This window comes from Podarcis tiliguerta (assembly GCF_965153285.1).
Source record: "Podarcis tiliguerta genome assembly, chromosome: 5".
NCBI lineage: Eukaryota > Metazoa > Chordata > Lepidosauria > Squamata > Lacertidae > Podarcis > Podarcis tiliguerta.
Genome location: NC_139538.1, coordinates 8,978,580 through 9,000,899, shown reverse-complemented (window position 1 = coordinate 9,000,899; position 22,320 = coordinate 8,978,580). Strand labels below are relative to the sequence as shown.

The window sequence follows — 22,320 nt, the reverse complement described above, 5'->3', positions numbered from 1 at the left end:
CCTGAGGTACCACTGTACTATAAAATAGCATAGGTAAAGGTACCCCTGCCCATACGGGCCAGTCTTGACAGACTCTAGGGTTGTGCGCCCATCTCACTCAAAGAGGCCAGGGGCCAGCGCTGTCCGAAGACACTTCCAGGTCACGTGGCCAGCGTGACATCGCTGCTCTGGCGAGCCAGAGCCACACACGGAAACGCCGTTTACCTTCCCGCTAGTAAGCGGTCCCTATTTATCTACTTGCACCCGGGAGTGCTTTCGAACTGCTAGGTTGGCAGGCGCTGGGACCGAACAACGGTAGCGCACCCCGCCGCGGGGATTCAAACCGCCGACCTTTCGATCGGCAAGCCCTAGGCGCTGAGGCTTTAGCCCACAGCGCCACCCGCGTCCCTATAAAATAGCATATTAGACAGCAATTACCTGGAGGAGCTGAATGAATTCATGGGTGCATGGTACACACTCTCGGTGATTCTTTGGTGTAGTTGGCTTGCCTCTGTTAAAGAAAACAAGGAAAGGTTGGATTTGTGCAGCTTTCAACGAAGTTTTACTCAGCATAGACCCACTGAAATTAATGACCATGACTAAGTTAGGTCTATTAATTTTAATAAGTTCACTCTGAGTGGTATCCTCCCTGTGGAACGCCCTCCTATCAGATGTCAAGGAGATAAGGAAATACACAACTTTTAGAAGACATCTGAAGGCAGCCCTGTATCGGGAAGTTTTAAATGTTTGGTGCTTTCCTATGAATTTATAGAGTGGCTGGGGGAAAATCAGCCAGATGGGCAGGGTATAAATAATAAAAAATATTATTAAGTGCCACCCTATGTGATTTGTTGCACACAAGCAGAAAGAGAGTGACCTAGATCACACATACTACAAGTTAACTATGAGTTGCCCCACAGGCAATCAAACCAATCATAGCATAGCTTTCCAAAGTTTGTGTTCCAGCCGGTCTGACTACATAGCCAGGTGACCAAGCAAACCATGAAGGTTGCTGTGTTCACATGCAACATCAAACCATGGTTAAAACAAACCAAGGTTTCTAAGCCAGAAACAACCCATGGCTTCAGATCATCAGACAGTAAAGAAACCTTAGTTAAGCTATTGGGCAGGGTTCACACTTAACAATAACCCACAGTTTTAGTAGTATGTGTGAACCAGGCAGATATGAACACCATGCCCAGGTTCTTGAGCTAACAGGGCCGGATGAATCATGAACCTCATTGGGCCATGTGCCTCAGGTGGTGGGTGCAGAAGGGCAGGGGACTGTGCCCTCCATCTGCCAAATGAAAAGGATCTTGCTGGACTGTCTTGCTAGAGTGGCGCATGCTCTGGTTATCTCCTGCTTGGACTACTGCAATGTGCTCTACGTGGGGCTACCTTTGAAGGTGACCCGGAAACTACAACTAATCCAGAATGCGGCAGCTAGACTGGTGACTGGGAGCGGCCGCCGAGACCACATGACACCGGTCTTGAAAGACCTACATTGGCTCCCAGTACGTTTCCGAGCACAATTCAAAGTGTTGGTGCTGACCTTGAAAGCCCTAAACGGCCTCAGTCCAGTATACCTGAAGTAGCATCTCCACCCCCATTGTTCAGCCTGGACACTGAGGTCCAGCGCTGAGGGCCTTCTGGCGGTTCCCTCACTGCGAGAAGCCAAGTTACAGGGAACCAGGCAGAGGGCCTTGTCAGTAGTGGTGCTCGCCCTCCCATCAGATGTCAAGGAAATAAACAACTACCTGACTTTTAGAAGACATCTGAAGGCAACCCTGTTTAGGGAAGTTTTTAATGACCGATGCTTTAATGTATTTTTAATCCCCCCTTCCTGTTTGCCCGCTTGTGCAGGTTTGAAGTTTTTTGGAACATTGTTTTTATTCACTTTCATCTTCAAACTGCTTAACATGGTTGCACTGAGATATATCTTCGTTTGCATTAGAGAATACGACATGCAACAATTACAGCAAAGGCACAGCTATCACGGCGAGTCGCCGCTGAAGACCGTGAATCTGTCTAACCCACTTTTAAAGCCACCCTTTGTTGGCGGCTACCAGAATGGTGTGAATCGCATAGTTTTAATATGTGCGAATAAGCTCTTCCGTTTTTCGTCTGTGAACATGCCTGTCTTGCCTGTGGCATCTTCAGATGCCGAATGCAGGTTACAGTTCATATTACCTATGCATGTAAAACGCAATATGCGTAGGCCCAGATCATGTGGCCAATTGCTGGATTCCATTCATGACTGTGAGAACTAGATCTCTGTGCACCGGATTTTATGCGCATAGGCAGGATTTGAATGTTACACCCTGGATGGAAATCCAGTGACGAAGGAGATGGGTGTACCTGAAGGACAGGGATGCTGTCTTCCAGGCATATGAGTTGTATGTGGCAGAGGTATCCTCCAACGTCACCTGGCTCAATGTCAGTTGAGTGATTTGTCGCAAGAAGAGTGATTTGTTCTCACATGCTTCCCCTCCCACCCACTGTAAAATAGTTTCTCAGGGATGCACAGCTGGGATGCTCTGCAAGAAAGCCCGACTGACAGCCCCTTCCACAATGTCAATGTTTCCTCCTCTTTTGATAGCTGAGGATCAACCAGTGGAATTAATAATATCTGGGAGTAGATTAGAGGAAAGGCAGGTGGAGATAAGAAAAAGCATGGCTTACAGTACCTGAATAATATAGACTTCTCTGCCGTTGTAAAGGTAAAGGTAAAGGTACCCCTGCCCGTACGGGCCAGTCTTGCCAGACTCTAGGGTTGTGCGCTCATCTCACTCTAAAGGCCGGGAGCCAGTGCTGTCCGGAGACACTTCCGGGTCACGTGGCCAGCGTGACAAGCTGCATCTGGCGAGCCAGCGCAGCACACGGAACGCCGTTTACCTTCCCGCTGGTAAGCGGTCCCTATTTACCTACTTGCACCCAGGGGTGCTTTCAAACTGCTAGGTTGGCAGGCGCTGGGACCGAATGATGGGAGCGCACCCCGCCGCGGGGATTCGAACCGCCAACCATGCGATCGGCAAGTCCTAGGCGCTGAGGTACTGGATCTCAAATTTCTTGTTATCGCCTTTGACATTTTCAGTAATACCAAACACACCATACGTGAAAAGCATTATTGCTTCTCCCAAAGAATCCTGGGACCTATATTTTCATTAAGGCTGCTGGGAATTGTAGCTCTCTGAGGGGTTTACTACAGTTCCCAGGATTCTTAGGGGGGGGCCATAGGATTCAAATGCATAGTGTGTACACATTCATGATGGTATAAATGCAGAAGGTGTCAATAATGTCAACAGCAAGTGTCAGGGCTGTGTCGTTCCTAGGAAGCATCCAGCACACAGCTTTAACCCAGCCTGCGCCAACTTTGGTGCCCTCCAGACATTTTGGACTACAACTCCCATCAGACCCACCAGGCAAAACTATGGGTTGAGATTGATGGAAATTCAGGAGAGATTAAATGAGCTGATCAAGGCAGAGCTGCAGCAAAACAAACCTCCCCAAGGAGCCAGATTAGGTGACGGCAAGGCCAGAACAGTGACTCAGACAGAGACGCAGTGGGCAGGCACAGCAATGGGTGGATCTGTGAGCTCAAAAGGACCTATAAAAATACAATTAATTTATTGTTCATTGCATGAACAATTGTGACAGGCAGTTTGGGAAATATTAAGCCCTCGGAAAAGGGAGGGATGGGGAATACAGCTGTGACGCACACATATCAAACCATTCTCTCCGCAGCGCCCTACCTCTGCAAGCTTCCAGCTGTCCCGTCAGGACCTTTCTAATCTCAGAAACCCAGGTGTTCTTCAGCTCCACGGAAGCAGCCTAGGGGAGAATAAAAGGACAGATGTAAATCACAAGTGATCCAGGCAGTCACCTTGAATAGCCTTGAATAGTTCATGTGAATTCATCTGCGCTGCCATATGCCGTCTTTCAGATCTTGAGAGTATTCCTCCACCAGGAAATCCTCATCCACAGATATACGATTCCTTCCCTTTCTGTTGATGACATCCGTCCTCAAAAAATGATTTCTGTAGGCAAAAGGTTCGGTAGTGAAGCTAACCCCACCCCTCTTTTGGCTTGGAGCAGTGTTTCAGTGAGGGAGGAGAATATTGTGTGTTGCTGTTTTTTAAAAAAAGAAAATGTGCTGGATGAAAATCCAGCTGGATGAATATTCGGGCACCTGGGGAATGTTTTTTTTTTAAAGCCTACCTGAAGCATGGGGTAAATGAGCATGTTCCATCACAGACAGCTAGGAGCAAGGCAACTGGTGTGTGGAGCAGGGAGAATTTGTGAGGGGGAAGCTGGACTGAGCCCTAGGAGACAAGAGTCCACAGCCTTGAAGTTCCCTGAGGTACCCTGGGACAGCAACTGTCTCTCAGTCTGGCCTAGCTACCGTGCAGGTTGTTGTGATGCTAAGGAGAGCTGTGTCCGCCACCTTTAGCTCCTCGGAGGACAGGTGGGATATAAATGCAATAATAAACAAGTAAATAAATTAAAAGGCGTATGGTGGGGATGGAATGTGCCATTTAACCCTAAGCAAATAGTGGCTTACTTAACACTGTCTAGTGAATTTGCAGCTGTGGAGATCTCAGCTAGGAACAGCTAGGCTCACACACTTTTGAGACTTGTCTTATGTCTTGGGAGCCATGTGTGACTCCCAGCAGGTTGTCTTTCACTCCCTCTGTCATCTCCACACCTGCCCAACTATCACACCGGTGGAATTAATAATATCTGGGAGTAGATTAGAGGAAAGGCAGGGGGAGATGAGAAAAAGCATGGCTTACAGTACCTGAATAATATAGACTTCTTCTCTGCCATTGTACCAGATCTCAAATTTCTTGTTATCGCCTTTGACATTTTCAGTAATACCAACCGTGCTCATCTGTTGAAAAGAGAACCTTGAATGTAGAACACAATATTTTGCCTCCACAATATAGAATGATATTGCCATCCCTAACACTTTTTAGTTCATATAACAGAGCACATGAAACCAGTACAACATACATTTGTTGTTGTTGTTGTTGTTATTAAGATTTATATACAGTCATACCTCAGGATAAATACGCTTCAGGATAAATATTTTCAGGTTGCACTCCACGGCGACCCGGATGTAATGGAGCACGTTACTTCCAGGTTTCGCCGCTCATGCATGCGCAGACGGTCAAAACGACGTCATGAGCGAAAGCGGCGAAATGCAACCCGCACACGTGCAGACGCACTGTTGCATCTTACGTTCTGTTCAGGATGCGAACGGGGCTCCGGAACGGATCCCGTTCGCACCCTGAGGTAGCACTGTACTGCCCTTCATCACAAGATCTCAGGGCAGTTCACAAGATAAAAAGGCAAGGTAAGAGCGCCAATAGGATAGCTCAGCTGGTAGAGCAGGAGGCTCTAATCTCAGGGTCATGGATTGGGCAAAGAGATTCCTGCATTGTAGGGGGCTGGACTAGACGGGACCTCATGATACCTTCCAGCTCTAAAATTCTATGAATGTGCCTGGCCTGTCGACTCCACGATAACCAAGCCCACTCGCACAGAGACCATGTATCATTGCCTCAGTTTATATATAAACTGTTGTAAGGATGAAATGGGGAGGAAGAGAACCTTGATCTCCTTGGAAGATAAAGGTGGTATATAAATCTAAATAATCATCAACATGATATAATAATTTATTATTTATACCCCACCCATCTGGCTGGGTTTGCCCAGCCACTCTGGGCGGCTTCCACCAAAAGATTAAAAATGCATTAAAACATCCATCATTAAAAACTTCCCTAAACGGGGCTGCCTTCAGATGTCTTTTAAAGATAAGATAGTTGTTTATTGCCTTGACATCTGCTGGGAGGGCGTTTTACAGGGCAGGAGCCATTACCAAGAAGGTCCTCTGCCTGGTTCCCTGTAACCTCACTTCTCGCAGTGAGGGAACTGCCAGAAGGCCCTCGGCGCTGGACCTCAGTGTCCGGGTTGAACGATGGGGATCTACAAAAGGTCTGATCACAGGCAAGTGCATGGTGGAATATGCCTCAAATCTTAGCTTAGCAGGTCAGACTGTTTATGAAACTGGATTTTTTCTCCTGGGGCCAAGAAAATACTTCAAAAGCAGGCAGAGCCTGCTGTATTACCGAAAGTCTTACACAAGAAGTGACGCTGAAATGCTACAAGCACCAGTGAAAACAAAGCTGAAATTGCTTGTTTACAGTGTACAATCCCCCTTCTCCTTTCATGTGAAGGCAGAAGTTGTACAGTTTCCCTCACTCCGATAAAAAAACAACACAGCAACCCAAAGACAAATGTGGAAACGCAATGCTAAAATCAGTTCTAAAACAAGAAAGATGCAGAATTATCCTCCTTGACTATGTAGAGTTTGAAAGACAAATTTAGTTGTCACCGTTGCTATTGTTTTAACTGACTGTATTACCCTCCCTTCAATCTAAGCTCTTGCGGTGGGTTACAGCAATTAAAACACAACATTTAAAACAGTTTTAAACACTTTATAATCATAAAAGGGTGGATTCTAAAGACGTAAAAAGGTAAAGGGACCCCTGACTGTTAGGTCCAGTCACGGACGACTCTGGGGTTGCGGCGCTCATCTCGCTTTATTGGCCAAGGGAGCCGGTGTACAGCTTCCGGGTCATGTGGACAGCATGACTAAGCCGCTTCTGGCGAAACAGAGCAGCGCACGGAAACGCCGTTTACCTTCCCACTGGAGTGGTACCTATTTATCTACTTGCACTTTGACATGCTTTCGAACTACTAGGTTGGCAGGAGCAGGGACCGAGCAACGGGAGCTCACCCCGTCGTGGGGATTCGAACCGCCGACCTTCCGATCGACAAGCCCTAGGCTCTGTGGTTTAGACCACAGCGCCACCCGCGTATAAAGAGGTATGGCTTCAGTAGCCCTGGAGCTCAAAGGCTCTACTGACCCTCCCTGGGCTGGTCCTACTGTTTGGCAGAGTGAGAAAGCTGCTTCAGGTGGCAGATACTGGGAGGCAGAAAGGAACGGCCAGGCAGCTTGCCCTGCACACCCACCCACAAGCTGGGTGCCCTATTACTAGAGCTGAAGTAAAAGACTTTTTTTGTGCAGCATTTCTAGACTCACACCCATGATTTAAAGTGCCATGTCTGAGCACTTTTCTTTTGCCCCGGGGCAAAGAAAGTTTCACTGACTTGGTTGGCATGAATGACACCGCAGTTCACGCAAATCCTGGCACTATCCCTAGAGTTCCATTTAGTTACACCTTGTGGGATCAGTTTGAGTTCTCGTATAGCTTGCTGATGTGGACAGAATACTTGCAGGGTTCAGCAGACCACAGACCTTGCCAACCACTGCACATCTTGGCTGGCATAGTGGGGTTGGCTGGAGGGATGAATGCTGCATTCTGAGAAGGAATGGTTCCAACTGCTTTGAAGGAGACTGTAGTACATCCCCTCCAGAAAAAGCCCTCTCGGGACACAGAGGTAATAGGTTGCAAATGCCCTTTTTAGGATAAGGGGCTCATCAATAACAAACCTAGACAGCATCTTAAAAAGCAGAGACATCACCTTGCCAACAAAGGTCCGTACAGTTAAAGCTATGGTTTTCCCAGTAGTGATTTATGGAAGTGAGAGCTGGACCATCAAGAAGGCTGATCGCCGAAGAATTGATGCTTTTGAATTATGGTGCTGAAGGAGACTCTTGAGAGTCCCATGGCCTGCAAGAAGATCAGACCTATCCATTCTGAAGGAAATCAGCCCTGAGTGCTCACTGGAAGGACAGATCCTGAAGCTGAGGCTCCAAGACTTTGGCCACCTCATGAGAAGAGAAGACTCCCTGGAAAAGACCCTGATGTTGGGAAAGATGGAGGGCACAAGGAGAAGGGGAAGACAGAAGACGAGATGGTTAGACGGTGTTCGTGAAGCTACAAACATGAGTCTGACCAAACTGCGGGAGGCAGTGGAAGACAGGAGTGCCTGGTGTTCTCTGGTCCATGGGGTCACGAAGAGTCGGACATGACTAAACGACTAAGATGCGCGCTTTAAAACAGTTGGTGGCTTGCAGATTTCCACACCACTTTCAACCACGACAAACCACTTACCTTTAGAGAATTTTTGAAGCTGTACGAAGGAGACTTCTCGTGGCCATCGGTATTCTCTTCGCGCTTCTTGCAGAACAGCAGGATCTTTGCATAGAGAAAGAGGTGCCTTTGCATTGGCTTGAACCTGGCTAAATCTTTCACTTTGTTGTGACCCTTCTTGTGGTCCGTCCAGACGTTGAAGGAGCCTTGCAGGAGCAGTTTCCCAAGCTCGTGCACATCTCCCTAATGAAAGAGGGAAGAATTGTACGAAGGAAGATGCTCACCCATAAGTCAGTTAACGAAATAGCTATAGTCCATGAATTATAGCCTCTAAGGTGCCCCATGAGTCTTTGTTGTTTATATTCAGACTCCACACACCCAGCGGCAGAGCATATGCCCACGCTGCCCAGGGCAGGCGTGCTCCCGAGGGGGGCAGGGCACAGAGGGTGCCCTCCCAGGCATGGGATAGCTGCTCGGGTGGAAGAGTGGTGCACACGCTTTGCAGCCGGGGGTGGAACAAGCCGCCGATGGTGGACATTCAGCACGTTGCCCACCCACAACTGCCAAATGTCACCCCCCTCAGCGAAGACACCCATGGCGGTCTGCCCCCACCACACACCCCTTCCTCCACCCCTGCACACCCCCACCACCAAGAAAAAAGGTTCCACTTGCTAATTTCCCCCCGAGTCATAATCCCTCTGGCGGAAATCACTTCCTGTTTTGTCAGCCAGCATAAGTGGAATGTTGAGCTGATTTGACACACTGCTGACATGAAAGTACCTGGGGCACTTAGGCGACTGCCTACAAAGACGGAATTTATACTGCATAGCTTGAAGAACATACTGAGTTGGGTTGGCCTTGTACTGGGTAGAAAGGTTAAAAAGCAAAAGGGCAGCAGCTTTTTAATAATGATGGGGGTCTGCTTTCCAAAGAGGTAAAAGAGCTATCATACAGATGACTTAAAATTAAACGATTGGCTTAATCAAATTGTGCTATTTAAAATGGAAATACCTTAATATTTTATTATTATTAAAAAGTGCATGCACACAAAAGCTTGTACCCAGAACAAACTTAGTTGGTCTCTAAGGACAATTTTTTTATTTTATTTTTTTATTATGTTATTATTTATAAAATTTGTATACTGCCCCTCATCCGAAAATCTCAGGGCAGTTCACAACACTAAAATTCAACATGAAAACACCAAATACATGATAAAAATAAGAGCAACAAACAAATCAATAACCCCCTCCTATAACCCTCTCCCACAAGCACATTTAAAAGGGGTGGAGGATAATAATAATAATAATAATAATAATAATAATAATAATAATTTATTTGTACCCCGCCCATCTGGCTGGGTTTCCCCAGCCACTCTGGGCGGCTTCCATAGAAACCAAAAATACACTAAAATATCATACATTAAAAACTTCCCTGAACAGGGCTGTTCAGGGCTGAACAGGATGTTGAGCAGCTAAAGGCCTGGTTAAAGAGGAACGGTTTGGCGGGTGCCTAAAGGTGTATCATGAAAGCGCCAGCCGAACCTCCCGGAGGAGAGCATTCCACAAATGGGAAGCCCCTGTAGAAAAGGCCCTTTCTCATGTTTGCACCCTCCGGAAGGCAGGCAGGCAAGCATCCTGAAACAATAATGCCAAGGTCTGGGTGAGACGGCAGAAAAGGCATGTTCTGTGTATCCACCCACCTGATCCCCAAAGTTGCAGGGATGCTGAGCATTTAATGAAGCCCTAGGAGGGTGGGAAAGTTTGTATGAGACGAGGTGGCATTTCAGATATCCTGTTCCAAGCTTATTTAGGGTAGGGTAGGGTTGGCCCTCCAGATGTTGTGGCCCACCGACCAGTGGCGGAGCTTCATGCTCCAGCACCGGGGGGCGGAGAGCAGGTGGGGGCGGGGCTGGTGCGCATCCCAGGGGCGTGACGTGCTGCCCACAGGGGCGTGGTGGGCATCCTGGGGGTGAGGCCACCCACAGGGGCATGGCATGCCACCTGGGGGCGTGGTACACTGTCTGGGGGCGTGGCACCCAGCGCGTGGGGGAGCCAACGATGGCACCCCACCAGGATCACGCTCTCCTCTTCCTCTGCCACTGCCTCCAACTTCCAATCAGCCCCAGGCAGCCTGATCAATGGTCAGGGATGCTACCAGCTGTAGTCTATCAACATCTGGGGTCTGGAATCAAAGGTTAGGCAGCTCTGATTTGGGGCCCTGAAGATTTTTCTTGTCATGGAGGAAACCAACAAGGCTGCAAAGAAAAATAGGGTTTGAAAGCCGTTGATCTATATGATACTCTACGTTGGCTAAAAGACACACCTCATAACCTGTAATTGCTATCTGATGCATGGAGTCATTCGCCGACTTGATGATATCAATCACGGTGGCTAGAGCTTCCTCCAGTTCAGCTGTGCCTTCTGAATTCTTGCTGCATTTCAACATTTCCTGTTTTTGAAATGGATACAAAAGACAGACTGATTATGCCCGGGGAGACCTCTTTAACATCTCCCGTCACAGAAACGTCTTTAGGCACAGATTTGTGGCAAAAGGTTGAGTGCGTTCAAAGCAACCACTCGCTGAAGTGGAATTTACCTTAGTATAGCCGCTTGCCAAGTTTTATTTTCCAGCTTGAACGGCGAGGAAAATCTTCGTGTTTCTGCACTGGATCAGAAATCCAGGAGTGCAGATGAGTGCTAAGATTCTCCTTGCCATTTGGCAAGCCGGTACAATCAAGAGGGTTTATGCACACTAAAATAAATGATCACTTGGGTCAAGGTCATCTTCTGCTATCATTACATTATATTCCATGAAAAGTTACTGAGGATACAGACCCAATCCTCATCTGGCAGTGAAGCCCCAGAAAGGGAGACTTAGTCTGATGCAGCATTACCCTTCTTATAACCTTATGAAATTGCTAAACCCCCTGTAAATTAATCTGTCTGATCAGATCTGCAAAGGACATCATTTCACCAACAAGGGCAAGAGAGCAAACTATTATTTATTATGCCACTTTAAGTTGGTGTTCGGGCCACTCCCTTTTCTGACCCGGGTGCTCACCTGTTTACGAAAAGTCCACATTTGCTGGTTGCCAGGTGAGAAGACAAAGACATTCGCGTCTCATCCTCCATCAGCTCAGTAAGTCTATGTTTGCTCACATGTCCCACTGCTCTATGGGATATTATAAGCACCACAATATCCCTAAGTAGGAAAGGTATTTGCAATGCATGCTTCGCTACAGAGGCACAAATGGCCTTCGGGGAAATGAAACAAAGAGCACCATAACAACCAATATATATTTTTATATCAAGCACACTGCTAGCAAATAAGTAGGGACTCTGCTTACCTGGTTAGTGTAGCACAATAGTACTAAAACTACAGTGGTGCCTCGCAAGACGAAAAGAATCCATTCTGCAGGTCTTTTCGTCTTGCGGTTTTTTCGTCTTGCGAAACAAGCCCATTGACGGAGTAGCGCTATTAGCGCTATTGGCGATTTAAGGGCTAAAAACGCCTTTTTAAGGGGTGGGGGATTAGCAGTTTTGCTGCTAAAATGCTTTTAGCAGCTTAGCGATTCAAAATAAGGGGTTTGGGAGCAAAAAAAAAATTCAATTTTTTTCGTCATTTTTCGTCTTGCGAAGCAAGCCCATAGGGAAATTCGTCCTGCGAAGCGCCTCTGCAGACGGAAAACCCTTTCGTCTTGCGGGTTTTCCGTCTTGCGAGGCATTCGTCTTGCGGGGCACCACTGTATTTTATTCCTGCGCAGCAGGAGGTTGGACTAGATTGCCCTCAGGGTCCCTTCCAATTCTACAATTCTATTATTCCCACTATTTAAGGGAAGGGACCCTTAAATACATCTTTCACACTCAGCAGGTGAACTAGAAGGTAGTATGAGCTGAAACGATTTATTTTACTCATTTGTATACTGCCCTACGCCCATAGCTCTTGGGGCAGTTCAAAACACAAAGTTTCACAAAACACAAAATACATCATAAAAAAAAATTAAAACAATTAACAGTACTAATGTATACAAACTAATGAAAAATGCACTCCCAAACAAAGAAAGAAAGAAAAGAGGAAATCTTCCTCCTCTTTTTCCTTATGGGTAGAAAAGCAGTTTGGGTGCATGTGTCTGGTTCTTCTTTTCCATTTTAAAATAATTTGCTTTGCAGATATACAAAAGCCACCGAACAAAAGATACAAGATCTCAGTTAAAACAAAGATAAAAACGTGTTGTGATAGATCAGGGGTCAGCAACCTAAGGCCCATGGGCTGGAAGCAGTCCACGGACGTTGTTTGACTGGCCCACGAGCCACCCCTGAAGTGAGTCGCCTGCTTGCGCGCTGCGCTAAACGCAGACGCGGATGCCAAAAAAACACAGGCTCTCTCTCTCTCACACGATGCGGCCCACGGAGGGATCTCCATGGGACTGATCTGGCCCAGGCAAGATAAACCTTGCTGCCCCCTGTGATAGATAAACAGGGAAAAGATAGTAGTGGGGGATGAATTGGCAGAAGGTTTCCTTATCACTACTGAGCATACTAATCAAATTCAGATTCAGTTGTATATTCTAGTGAGCAAACATTAGTTCCCAAACAGATGGCAGGAAATAAAAGTTTCAAATGCTTTTGTTGAAAATTTGATTTTTCTCTCTCTCTCTGTATATGCTGAAGAACCAAGAGAAATGGCTAAAGATACCCCAACCCCACTGCCATTCCTGTGCTCAAACAGATACATATCCCACAGGAGCAATCCTTTGTTTAAAAAAGATAAAAGTATTTACTCATACTTAATCTAAGCACAACCACAAGGACTCCTGATTAAGTGTTTTAGCTATGCAATGTTGAATTGTTAACTCTGTTCTGTTTCCCCTTTGTTACTGTTGTTGTTTTTATTTAAACCACTCCACAAACCAAGAACTTGTACAATGACCACAAATAATGAACCATATGTTGTAGAGATTACTGCAAATTTGTTGTTTTTGTGATAGACAAATGGCACAAGATGTGGTCTATTTATTTGTATCATTTCTCATTCTACGATCCCTGTTTATAAAGCCCAAAAAAGAAGTTTGTTTTAAAAAAGAAAGATAAAAGTACAGTATTTGAAGACGATTCACAGCATCCCTAGGTAATCTGTAGCTTGGCCATCAGAGACCACCTTGCTGCAATTCTGTAGGCAGGAGCAAGCAAGCTTACTGCCATAGAGAAATGGAGGAAGAGAATACAGAGGCAGGATGAGACCAAGAACAAGGGTTTAAAGCAGTGGTTTCCAATTAGCTAAGTACTGCAGACCCCCAGATCCACTACCCAGGGCTCTGCTTATTGGCTTATTGTTGAGATTTTCCCAGACATTTTCAACGATTTTTGACAATTCCAGACATATTTCCGACGGACAAATCCTGGTTATGTCCAGGAAATTCCAGGCGTAGGGCAGCCCTATCTCACAACAAACATGGCATAGCTGTCCTGGAAGTATTTGCACCCACCCAAGGTCAGCAAGGACCAGTCTGTTAGAAGAAGCAGCGATACGCTGTGACATAGCATTGCTAGAAAGAAAAGTGGTGGTTTTAGCTACTCAGCAAGTGCTTTCGGCTCAGCCTCTAAAGCAGGCATCCCCAACCTGCGGCCCTCCAGATGTTTTGGCCTACAACTCCCATGATCCCTAGCTAACAGGACTAGTGGTCAGGAATGATGGGAATTGTAGTCCAAAACATCTGGAGGGCCGAAGGTTGGGGGTTCTTGCTCTAAAGCCATGAGTCCTTTTTCACACACCCCAAATCCCAGGCCTTTCTACGCAATCTACATGGTAATCCTCAATTGTGGGGTTGCAATGCTTAAGGTCCTCCAAATCTGCAGTAAATCCAAATTAAGCAGGGAAATAATACAGAAGAGCATTTTGACGAGGGCAACATCATGCACAAAACCTGCAAGCGTGACCAGTGCTAAGTCCATCATAAAATCCCACGCAGAACTGCACAGTGTTCTCGGGTACCATTATCTAACACCAGCTTTCCCCTCCCCTTCAAGGTTGAGCAGTCATAGGATTCTGTGGGCCGGCTGCAGAGTAGCTGAAGACAAGCTGTAGACATACCTTCAACAGCAGCTGGTACTTGGTAATTCTCTGGACTGGCTTCAAGAGATAAGCGTCAAGCGAGAGTTTTTGGTCCAGTTTCCGCTGGCACTCCTGGAAAAGACAAAGCAAAAGGTGGGGATGAAATGATGCCAGGTTGTTCTTGTTGTTTTGCCAATTTGCCGAAAATCCGCCCAGACTCAAAATGGCTGCCCGATACCCAGACAGGTCCGGGAAAACCCAAACGTATGGCAGCCCTAAACACAACGGTCAGGACTGAATTACAGTTTAATGGCTTTTATAAGTGAGAAGCTTGTTGTTTTTATGAGGTAAACATCCTTTCCGGTTCACAAACACAGATGTCCTTTGGTAGCTTTCAAAATAAGGTTTCATGCAGCTTGCAATAATACAATTCAAATTATGTCCCTGTGTCTTTGAAGCATAATTAGGAACTAGATTTACATTAGCCAACACTAGAATCTTGTAAATATATCTTAAAGGGCCCATTAGGACAACCATTCCCTTTTAGCAACAGTGTCCAAATGCCTGTTTCGTAGGCTGTAAGGACTATGCTTGTCTGTCCCAAGACTGATGCTTAGAGTGTCTCATGGTTAACAGCAAGAATGGCTTATTCCAAAGTTCCTCATCATTTATCCCAGATTAGTTAAGATCTCTGATTCATTTACGCTGTTTTTCATGATTCCAGCAGAACCCACTGAGAGAATATAATAATAATAATTTATTATTTATACCCAGCCCATCTGGCTGGGTTTCCCCAGCCACTCTGGGCGGTTTCCAACAAAAGATTAAAAATACATTAAAACATAAGTCATTAAAAACTTCCCTAAACAGGGCTGCCTTCAGATGTCTTCTAAATGTCATATAGTTGTTTATTTCTTTGACATCTGACAGGAGGGCGTTCCACAGGGATGCCGAATCCATTATCACAGAACCCATTATCAGGGTTGTGGGAACATGAAGAGGAGGCCCATGGCCTAATTTAAAGATCAGGAGCTAGTGGATACCCTGTGAAACGAACGTGATCAATTCAGAAAACATCATGTCCCTGATTTCTAAGGGTTCATATTCTCATTTTAGGCTTCAACAGAGTTTGGCCCTATAGAGATAGGTGGTGCCATAATAAAAATGGATGTCCTCCTCAGATCATTCACTAGAACAGGAATGGAAAACCTGTGGCCTTCCAGTCGCCGTGGCCTCCAACTCTCATGAGTCCTAGCCAACATGGCTAATGGTCATCACCAATGAGCAGAGCTGTATTCTAGCAAAATCTGCAAGGCTCCCCATCCTTGCAGTAAAACTGAAGTGGATTTTCTGTTTCCTTCTCCAAAAAACTCTTTGTGCACAACCTTTGGCTGTATTGGCTAAGGCTGATAGGAATTGGGCAACCACTATCATCTGGAAGGCTTATTCCAGTGATAATGTAAGGTTGACTAAGAGTGAATAAATACCCCAAGCTAAAAGTAGCACCTCTCTGTATCTAAGGAACATGATAACAGCTCCAGATATCAAAAGGACTGCCTTTACAACACTATCCTTTTTGAACAATGTATTCGCCATCTAAGGATCCAGCCTCTGGGTCACCATCTACGAAAGTTAAAAGGGCAGTCACCATCTACTAAACACTTTTCCAAAAGAGGGTGCCTATCCTGTAAGGGATGAGGGAGGTCGGAGTCTAGAAGTTGGGCTTTCCTTACACCTCCATTGGACGTTTAAGATAAACATGGCTTTGTTTATAGCTTTTATATCTGGCTTTATAACTCTGGGACTTCTGGAACATATGGTCATAGAAAACAAATCATTCCTATGTGGAAAATATAGGGTGGGGGAGAGGAAAAAAGGAATACTGTCAAGCTTTGGGGAATCGACTCCCCCCCCCCCCCATGGCAGTAGATAAGAAGATCAAATGAAAAAAACGTCTTACCACTTAGAATCTTTAATAATCACAGCGAGAGAACAAAGAACACATCTCCTAGAAATGGTGGTCCCTCCCTCCTCCGTCCCTATTAAACTACGTCACTTCTAGGTCTTGTAATCTGAGCTTGTACCCTCTGCGCTTTCTCTTCTAACACTTTCTGAGCTCTCTGTGCCTTTGGAGAAGGGGGGTGAATGCTGTACAGAGACTGTGAATCTGTTAACCAGAGTGGTGCATGCTCTAGTTATCTCCCACCTGGACTACTGCAATGTGCTCTACGTGGGACTACCTTTGAAGGTGACCCGGAAACTGCAATTAATCCAGAATGCGGCCGCTAGACTGGTGACTGCGAGTGGCCACCGGGACCACATAACACCGGTCCTGAGAGATCTGCACTGGCTCCCAGTACATTTCCGAGCACAATTCAAAGTGCTGGTGTTGACCTTTAAAGCCCTAAACGGCCTTGGTCCTGTATCCCTGAAGGAGTGTCTCCACCCCCATTGTTCAGCCCGGACACTGAGATCCAGCGCCGAGGGCCTTCTGGCAGTTCCCTCATAGCGAGAAGTGAAGTTACAGGGAACCAGACAGAGGGCCTTCTCGATAGTGGCCCCCGCCCTGTGGAATGCCCTCCCTTCAGATGTGAAGGAAATAAGCAGCTATCCTATCTTTAAAAGACATAAATAGTAGTAGTAGTAGTAATTATTATTATTATTATTATTATTATTATTATTATTATCTCTTCCAGTGTTTCTTCACCTAGCTGTTCCCCATCCAGTATTTCCCAGCTTCTGCCTTCGGAACTATGCCCCTATGCAAACCACTGTTCCAAATCTATACTGTCCTCCTACTCCTGGGAAGATTCAGGAGCAGGGGGAGGGGGAGGCTCCCATCATTCTTCCTCAGTGCAGACCTCTTCTGCACGGTCCCTGACAAATATTGTGTTTTGATGTGTGTGCGCCTTGGGGTCTATACATTCCTTCTGAAACCCAAGAAGCCTTGTGGAACAAAGTATGTCCCTATGTAGGAAGGAGAGAGGTTCAAAGAAGCAAACAAGGATGAGAAGACATCTTTCACGCAGGCCTCTTCCAGACTGTGGCTATTTTGCAAGTGGGATTTAACCCAAACCAGCACATTTAGGGTGTGTTATTAAGTTAGATTCAGCACACTTGTGCAAGAAACTTGCTTTCCAAAAAGAAAAGGGGAGACCTTTTTGCGATCAGGAAAGTGCACTTAAAAGTGTGGGATAACAAGTTATTGCTGCAAGCTCGCAAACAAATCGGAATGAATGCTCAATAAACGGCAGACGTCATATAATCTCTTTGCAAACTTTGTGTAAACAAATCAATAAAGATGTCGTTTGGCAGCAGACTCCATAAGAGAAAGGGGAAGGTGTGAGCTTAGGAAGGACAGATGAACCCGCTCAGCAGTTCTTTCCCTCTGTAGGGTTTATAAGCACTTGGTTCAAGTGTATGAGCTTAATGAATACAGAAATAGGAGAAGCCTGTGCGAGCTTGACTGCCTGGACCTAACTGCTTGTGTGTGTGTGTGCTTTTAATGTATTTTTCTTCTTCTTGGTTTTAGTGGGTGGATGGATGGATGGATAGTAGTTTGTAAGCCTCTCTGAGTTGCCTGCAACAAGAAACAGCATCTAGTAAATTTAAATAATAATAATTATAATAATCCCTACCTGAAAGAAGAGGCTGTCCCCACATTGTCTCCAGAGAGCTTCCGACCGTGGCTTGTTTTGACAATATTTCTCATATATTTGGAGATCTTCTTTCTGAATAAAAAAAGAAAGCAAATGTTAAACAACAAAAAATAAGCAACCAAACATCTTCTTTCCCAAATTATTTATTAAATTAGGTGATTTGCATACCACTTCATATTTCAAATGAAATCTGCAAGGAATGGGGGTGTGTCATAATTCTTCTAACCATGGTTAACAAATAGGAAACCAGGCTGAGGAACATGGGCTTCCTCTGCACGGCCCCTCCAGCAGACTAATGTCTTCTCCCCCGACCTCAACTCTCTTTATAAAGTCCAGTGTTAACCACGGCTAAGGCTAACTGATAGATTCAGTCCCCTGAGCATTCTCAGGTTGTATTTCCTGAGAATGCTCAGGGGACTGAATCTATCTCAGCACCTACTCCTGTCCTATTATCACAGCACCATCGAGAGTGTCTTAACCTATAGTATATTATCGTGGTATGGAAGCAGCTCTGAAACGGATAAAAAAGCTTTACTGAGAATAACAAAAATTGCCCAGAATGTTAAGGGCTCCAGCTACCAACCCTGGATGAGATCTTCACGTCTCGCACTTTGAAGAAGTCACACAATATCCTGAGAGATCCCACCCATCCTGCTCACAACTTCTTTGAACTGTTGCCTTCGGGCAGAAGATATAGGACAATGAAAACACGAACCACACGCCTTCTGAATAGTTTCTATCCAAGAGCTCTGATTGCACTAAATAATGATCTCAGGGCCAGTTGTAAGAAATAGCAAGCAGGGAGTAGGAAGGAATGAGATAGGGTTTAGGTCATGTTATGCTTTTAATAGGTCATGTTATATTCTGGATTATGTATGTTTTATAGATTATGTTTGAATGGGATGAGAGTGTTAGAGGTACGTGCAAATGTGTATGTGAAGCCGGTCTTTGGGTGGGTGTTTGATTTTCGTTGTTGTGTATACTGTGTATATACGGACAATGACAAATAAATTTCTATTCTATTCTATTCTAACCAGGGTTCCCCTTAATTCAGATCTGAACCACATTCATATCACAATTTCAGAGCCTGTTTGAGGCTTGGCTAGCCACTTTCCAAACTACACCAAACAGGTTTGTGGTGATGTTCCCAGCACGTTCACCCAAAATAATTCTTAATCAGCCCGCATTTAAAGCACAACAATAGCAGTCATTTCTTCAGCCAAAACGGGAACTAGAGTTTACCATTGGCGCTACAGTGGTACCTCAGGTTAAGAACTTAATTCGTTCTGGAGGTCCGTTCTTAACCTGAAACTGTCCTTAACCTGAAGCACCACTTTAGCTAATGGGGCCTCCTGCTGGTGCTCATTTTCTGTCTGAAATCAAGTTTGTCGTTCACAGCCACAGATGGGGAACTATCTGTGCCAAAGTAGACAGAATGCCGCCTTGGTTAGAAGCAGCACCAAACGCTCTGGGAAAGGAACCATATAAACAGAACCCAGCCTCCTCTTTTCTGCCAGCTGCTGCCTCAAGAAAAGAAGAATCTTTCAAGAGCGGACATGTCTCCCTCAGCTTGGATTTTTTGTGCTGTGTCAGGGAGAGCGCAAGAATCCAAGAGAATTACATTTTGGGATGAGCACCGGGCCCCTCTTCACTCCCTGGAAACAAAGCTTGAATTGTGGCGGAAGGTTGGCGCAGATCGTGCCTCCGTGCCTCAGCTTCGCCATTAAAACAGGAATACTTTAATGCTTCAGAGAAGATGGTCAGAAACAAAAAAAGGCTATTCCTCACAGGAGCTGCGAGGATTTCACAAGTGAGCAATTCTCGTTGCCTCTGCAAGATTTATAGCCTTGCCCAATTTATGAGGGACCACATTAACGGCTTTTTAAAAAAACACAAAAACACAACACCCTAATTTTTCTTTCCCCTCCGTGGAGAAAAATAGCTGCACATTTTCTGCTCACTGGGCGAAGACATCGCACGGGACTTTTAAATACACAGCGCATCAAAATTAATGGTCTGGTTTAATGCAAAATTAACAGTAAATTTGTTTCAGGAATCTAAATAACTCATCGTGTTCTCTTCCATGCCTGACAGACCACAAAAGTAACCAAAGCAACGAGGAAAATAAAACCAAGGAGCTCCACAAACACAAAAGACAACGCGAAGCAGATCATGTCTGTGATTCTGATGCTTGCAGGTTTCCAGCTAGATTTTTTTCTCTGAGGGTTCAGTTCCTCTGCAGATAGAATCATAGAAGGGACCCCGAGGGTCATCTAGTCCAACCCCCTGCAATCAATGAATCTCAACTAAAGCATCCATGACAGATAGCCATCCAACCTCTGCTTAAAAACCTCCAAGGAAGAAGAGCCACCCAAGGGAGACTATTCCACTGTCACGCGGCTCTTACTGTCAGAAAGTTCTTCCTTACGATTTGCTGGAATCTCCTTTCTTCTAAACTGAAGCCATTGGTTCGAGTCCTACCCTCCGGAGCAGGAGAAAACAAACTTGCTCCATCTTCCATATCAAATTTTCTCTCTTGTCTCCTCTTTTCCAGGCTAAACATACCCAGCTCCTTCAACCGTTCCTCATCAGGCTTGGTTTCCAGACCCTTGATCATCTTTCGTCACCCTACTCTGCACACGTTCCAGCTTGTCAACATCCTTCTTAAATTGTGGCACCCAGAATTGGACATACAGTGTTACCTCGCAAGACGAATGCCTCGGAAGACGAAAAACTCGCAAGACAAATGAGTTTTTCGTTTTCTCCCTGATGTTAATTTCTCTTGCAGGTACACACTTGATGGAAAAATATCCTTGCCCCATAGAGCTATGCAGACCTCATTGTATGTCAGCTGCAGGATTTATTTATGTATAAATAACACCAGTGAAGATAGTTCATGCCTTTTTCCAGAAGTAGGTTTTTTCTTTCTTTCTCAGGTGCAAGATATCACGTGGAAAATTCTCTGAAAAAGCTTGTTTATGAAACAGACATCTACTCATTCATATTTAGGTTTTGCAGATCCTACAAGCTGCATCCCTGGAATGTCTGCCTGGGTTGTTAGGATGCCTGTCCCTCTCTTCAACCGACTCTCCTCGCTCTACACAAGGAACGCTGGAGCTAACGGTATTGATTGATGATGTCACATAGGAAAAGCACAAATCTGTCTATCTCAAACTGCCCAGGCATATTCTCTGAGTCTTCAGCCTGGGACAAGCAATGTAAGGAACATTGCTTGTTCTGCTCTAATACTCCTGGTTGACTCCAGCAAATATAACAAGATCTGCAAAGCAGATTACCTGGAAATAAGTTTCCGTAAATATAGCCAAGTACGGTCAACAATGTAGACTCAGTTTCTTTCCTCATAGTAATATGATTGATTCCTGAGCTGGGCCCCTGGGAATCTCTCGGACCCTGTAAAATGTACCCCCACCACTACGCTTGTGTCATGGCTATTATTGTTTATTTTTATTATTTAATAAATTTGCATACCACCCTTCATCCGAAGATCTCAGGCAGTTGACCGAGGAAAGAGCCTTTTTAGGAAACAGGGTCTGTTCTCCCCACATCTAGTTCCTTCATTGTCAATGTTTAGGTTAGTTATGACCTTTTAATTCCCTGAGTCTTTAATGAACCAGGATATGTCTAGTATTTGCTGAAAATGTATGCACAGCCTATTTTATTTGCCATGTTATCAGTTGTATGCATAGCTGTCAACTTTCAGATTTGAAAATAAGGGATCAGCAGCCTCACCTGTCCCGGGGACAGTCTACGGGATATCTAACAATCCGGGATAGCAGCGGGAAGCCGTGGGAAACGGCGCTGGAATAAGGGAATTTCCCACCAAAAAAAGGAAGGTTGACAGCTATGGTGGTATGTATTTATTTAATTTGTATGTATTTGTAAACCACTTAATATTTAAAATCTCTGAAAGTAAAAACCCCAATAAAACAGCACCATAACAACATGCTGCTTTCCCCCCCAACCAACATTCATTTGATTAAAAACAAACAAACAAACAAACAAACACCTTTGTTATATTAATACACAAAAAAGAGGATTAATGGAGCCCATAGGACTACTGAAGATTGTTGTTTAGTCGTGTCTCATGAGGTGGCCAAAGTATTGGAGCCTCAGCTTCAGGATCTGTCCTTCCAGTGAGCACTCAGGGCTGATTGCCTTCAGAATGGATACGTTTGATCTTCTTGCAGTCCATGGGGCTCTCAAGAGTCTCCTCCACTGAAGATTACTAGCTAGCAAGTATCTCATTTGCTGGGGAAATGACAGGCAAATGGTCCACAATGCATAGCAAATACTCTGAAACTGTTTTAGAAGATGGGATCCATTTTGGAAAATGGGCATGATTTTCTCATCCACCCTCCACATGGCGGGGACCAGATGGAAAGGAGGGCAGGTAGTGTAGAACTTGTGCTCAGCTGCATCAGATGAAACTCAATTTTTTACACAAAAATAATAAAATAAAATAAAATAAAATAATTTATTATTTCTGCCCCGCCCATCTGGCTGGGTTTCCCCAGCCACTCTGGGCAGCTTTCAACATTAAAAACAGA

General features: G+C 45.2%; 1 protein-coding gene across 11 annotated transcripts in view; it reads right to left on the bottom strand.

Annotated features, from left to right (window-relative positions):
- The window catches only part of MCF2L2 (MCF.2 cell line derived transforming sequence-like 2), a 206,138-nt gene that overhangs the window by 34,387 nt on the left and 149,431 nt on the right, over positions 1 to 22,320 (bottom strand). For all 11 annotated transcript variants that reach the window (XM_083441929.1, XM_083441932.1, XM_083441938.1 and 8 more), the window contains 7 exons: positions 17,732 to 17,824; positions 14,133 to 14,225; positions 10,365 to 10,490; positions 8,064 to 8,285; positions 4,778 to 4,870; positions 3,732 to 3,810; positions 418 to 490 (listed from right to left, as the gene is read on the bottom strand). In XM_083441929.1, coding sequence (XP_083298055.1) covers positions 418 to 490; positions 3,732 to 3,810; positions 4,778 to 4,870; positions 8,064 to 8,285; positions 10,365 to 10,490; positions 14,133 to 14,225; positions 17,732 to 17,824 — 779 coding nt within the window. The remainder of the gene's footprint in view (positions 1 to 417; positions 491 to 3,731; positions 3,811 to 4,777; positions 4,871 to 8,063; positions 8,286 to 10,364; positions 10,491 to 14,132; positions 14,226 to 17,731; positions 17,825 to 22,320) is intronic.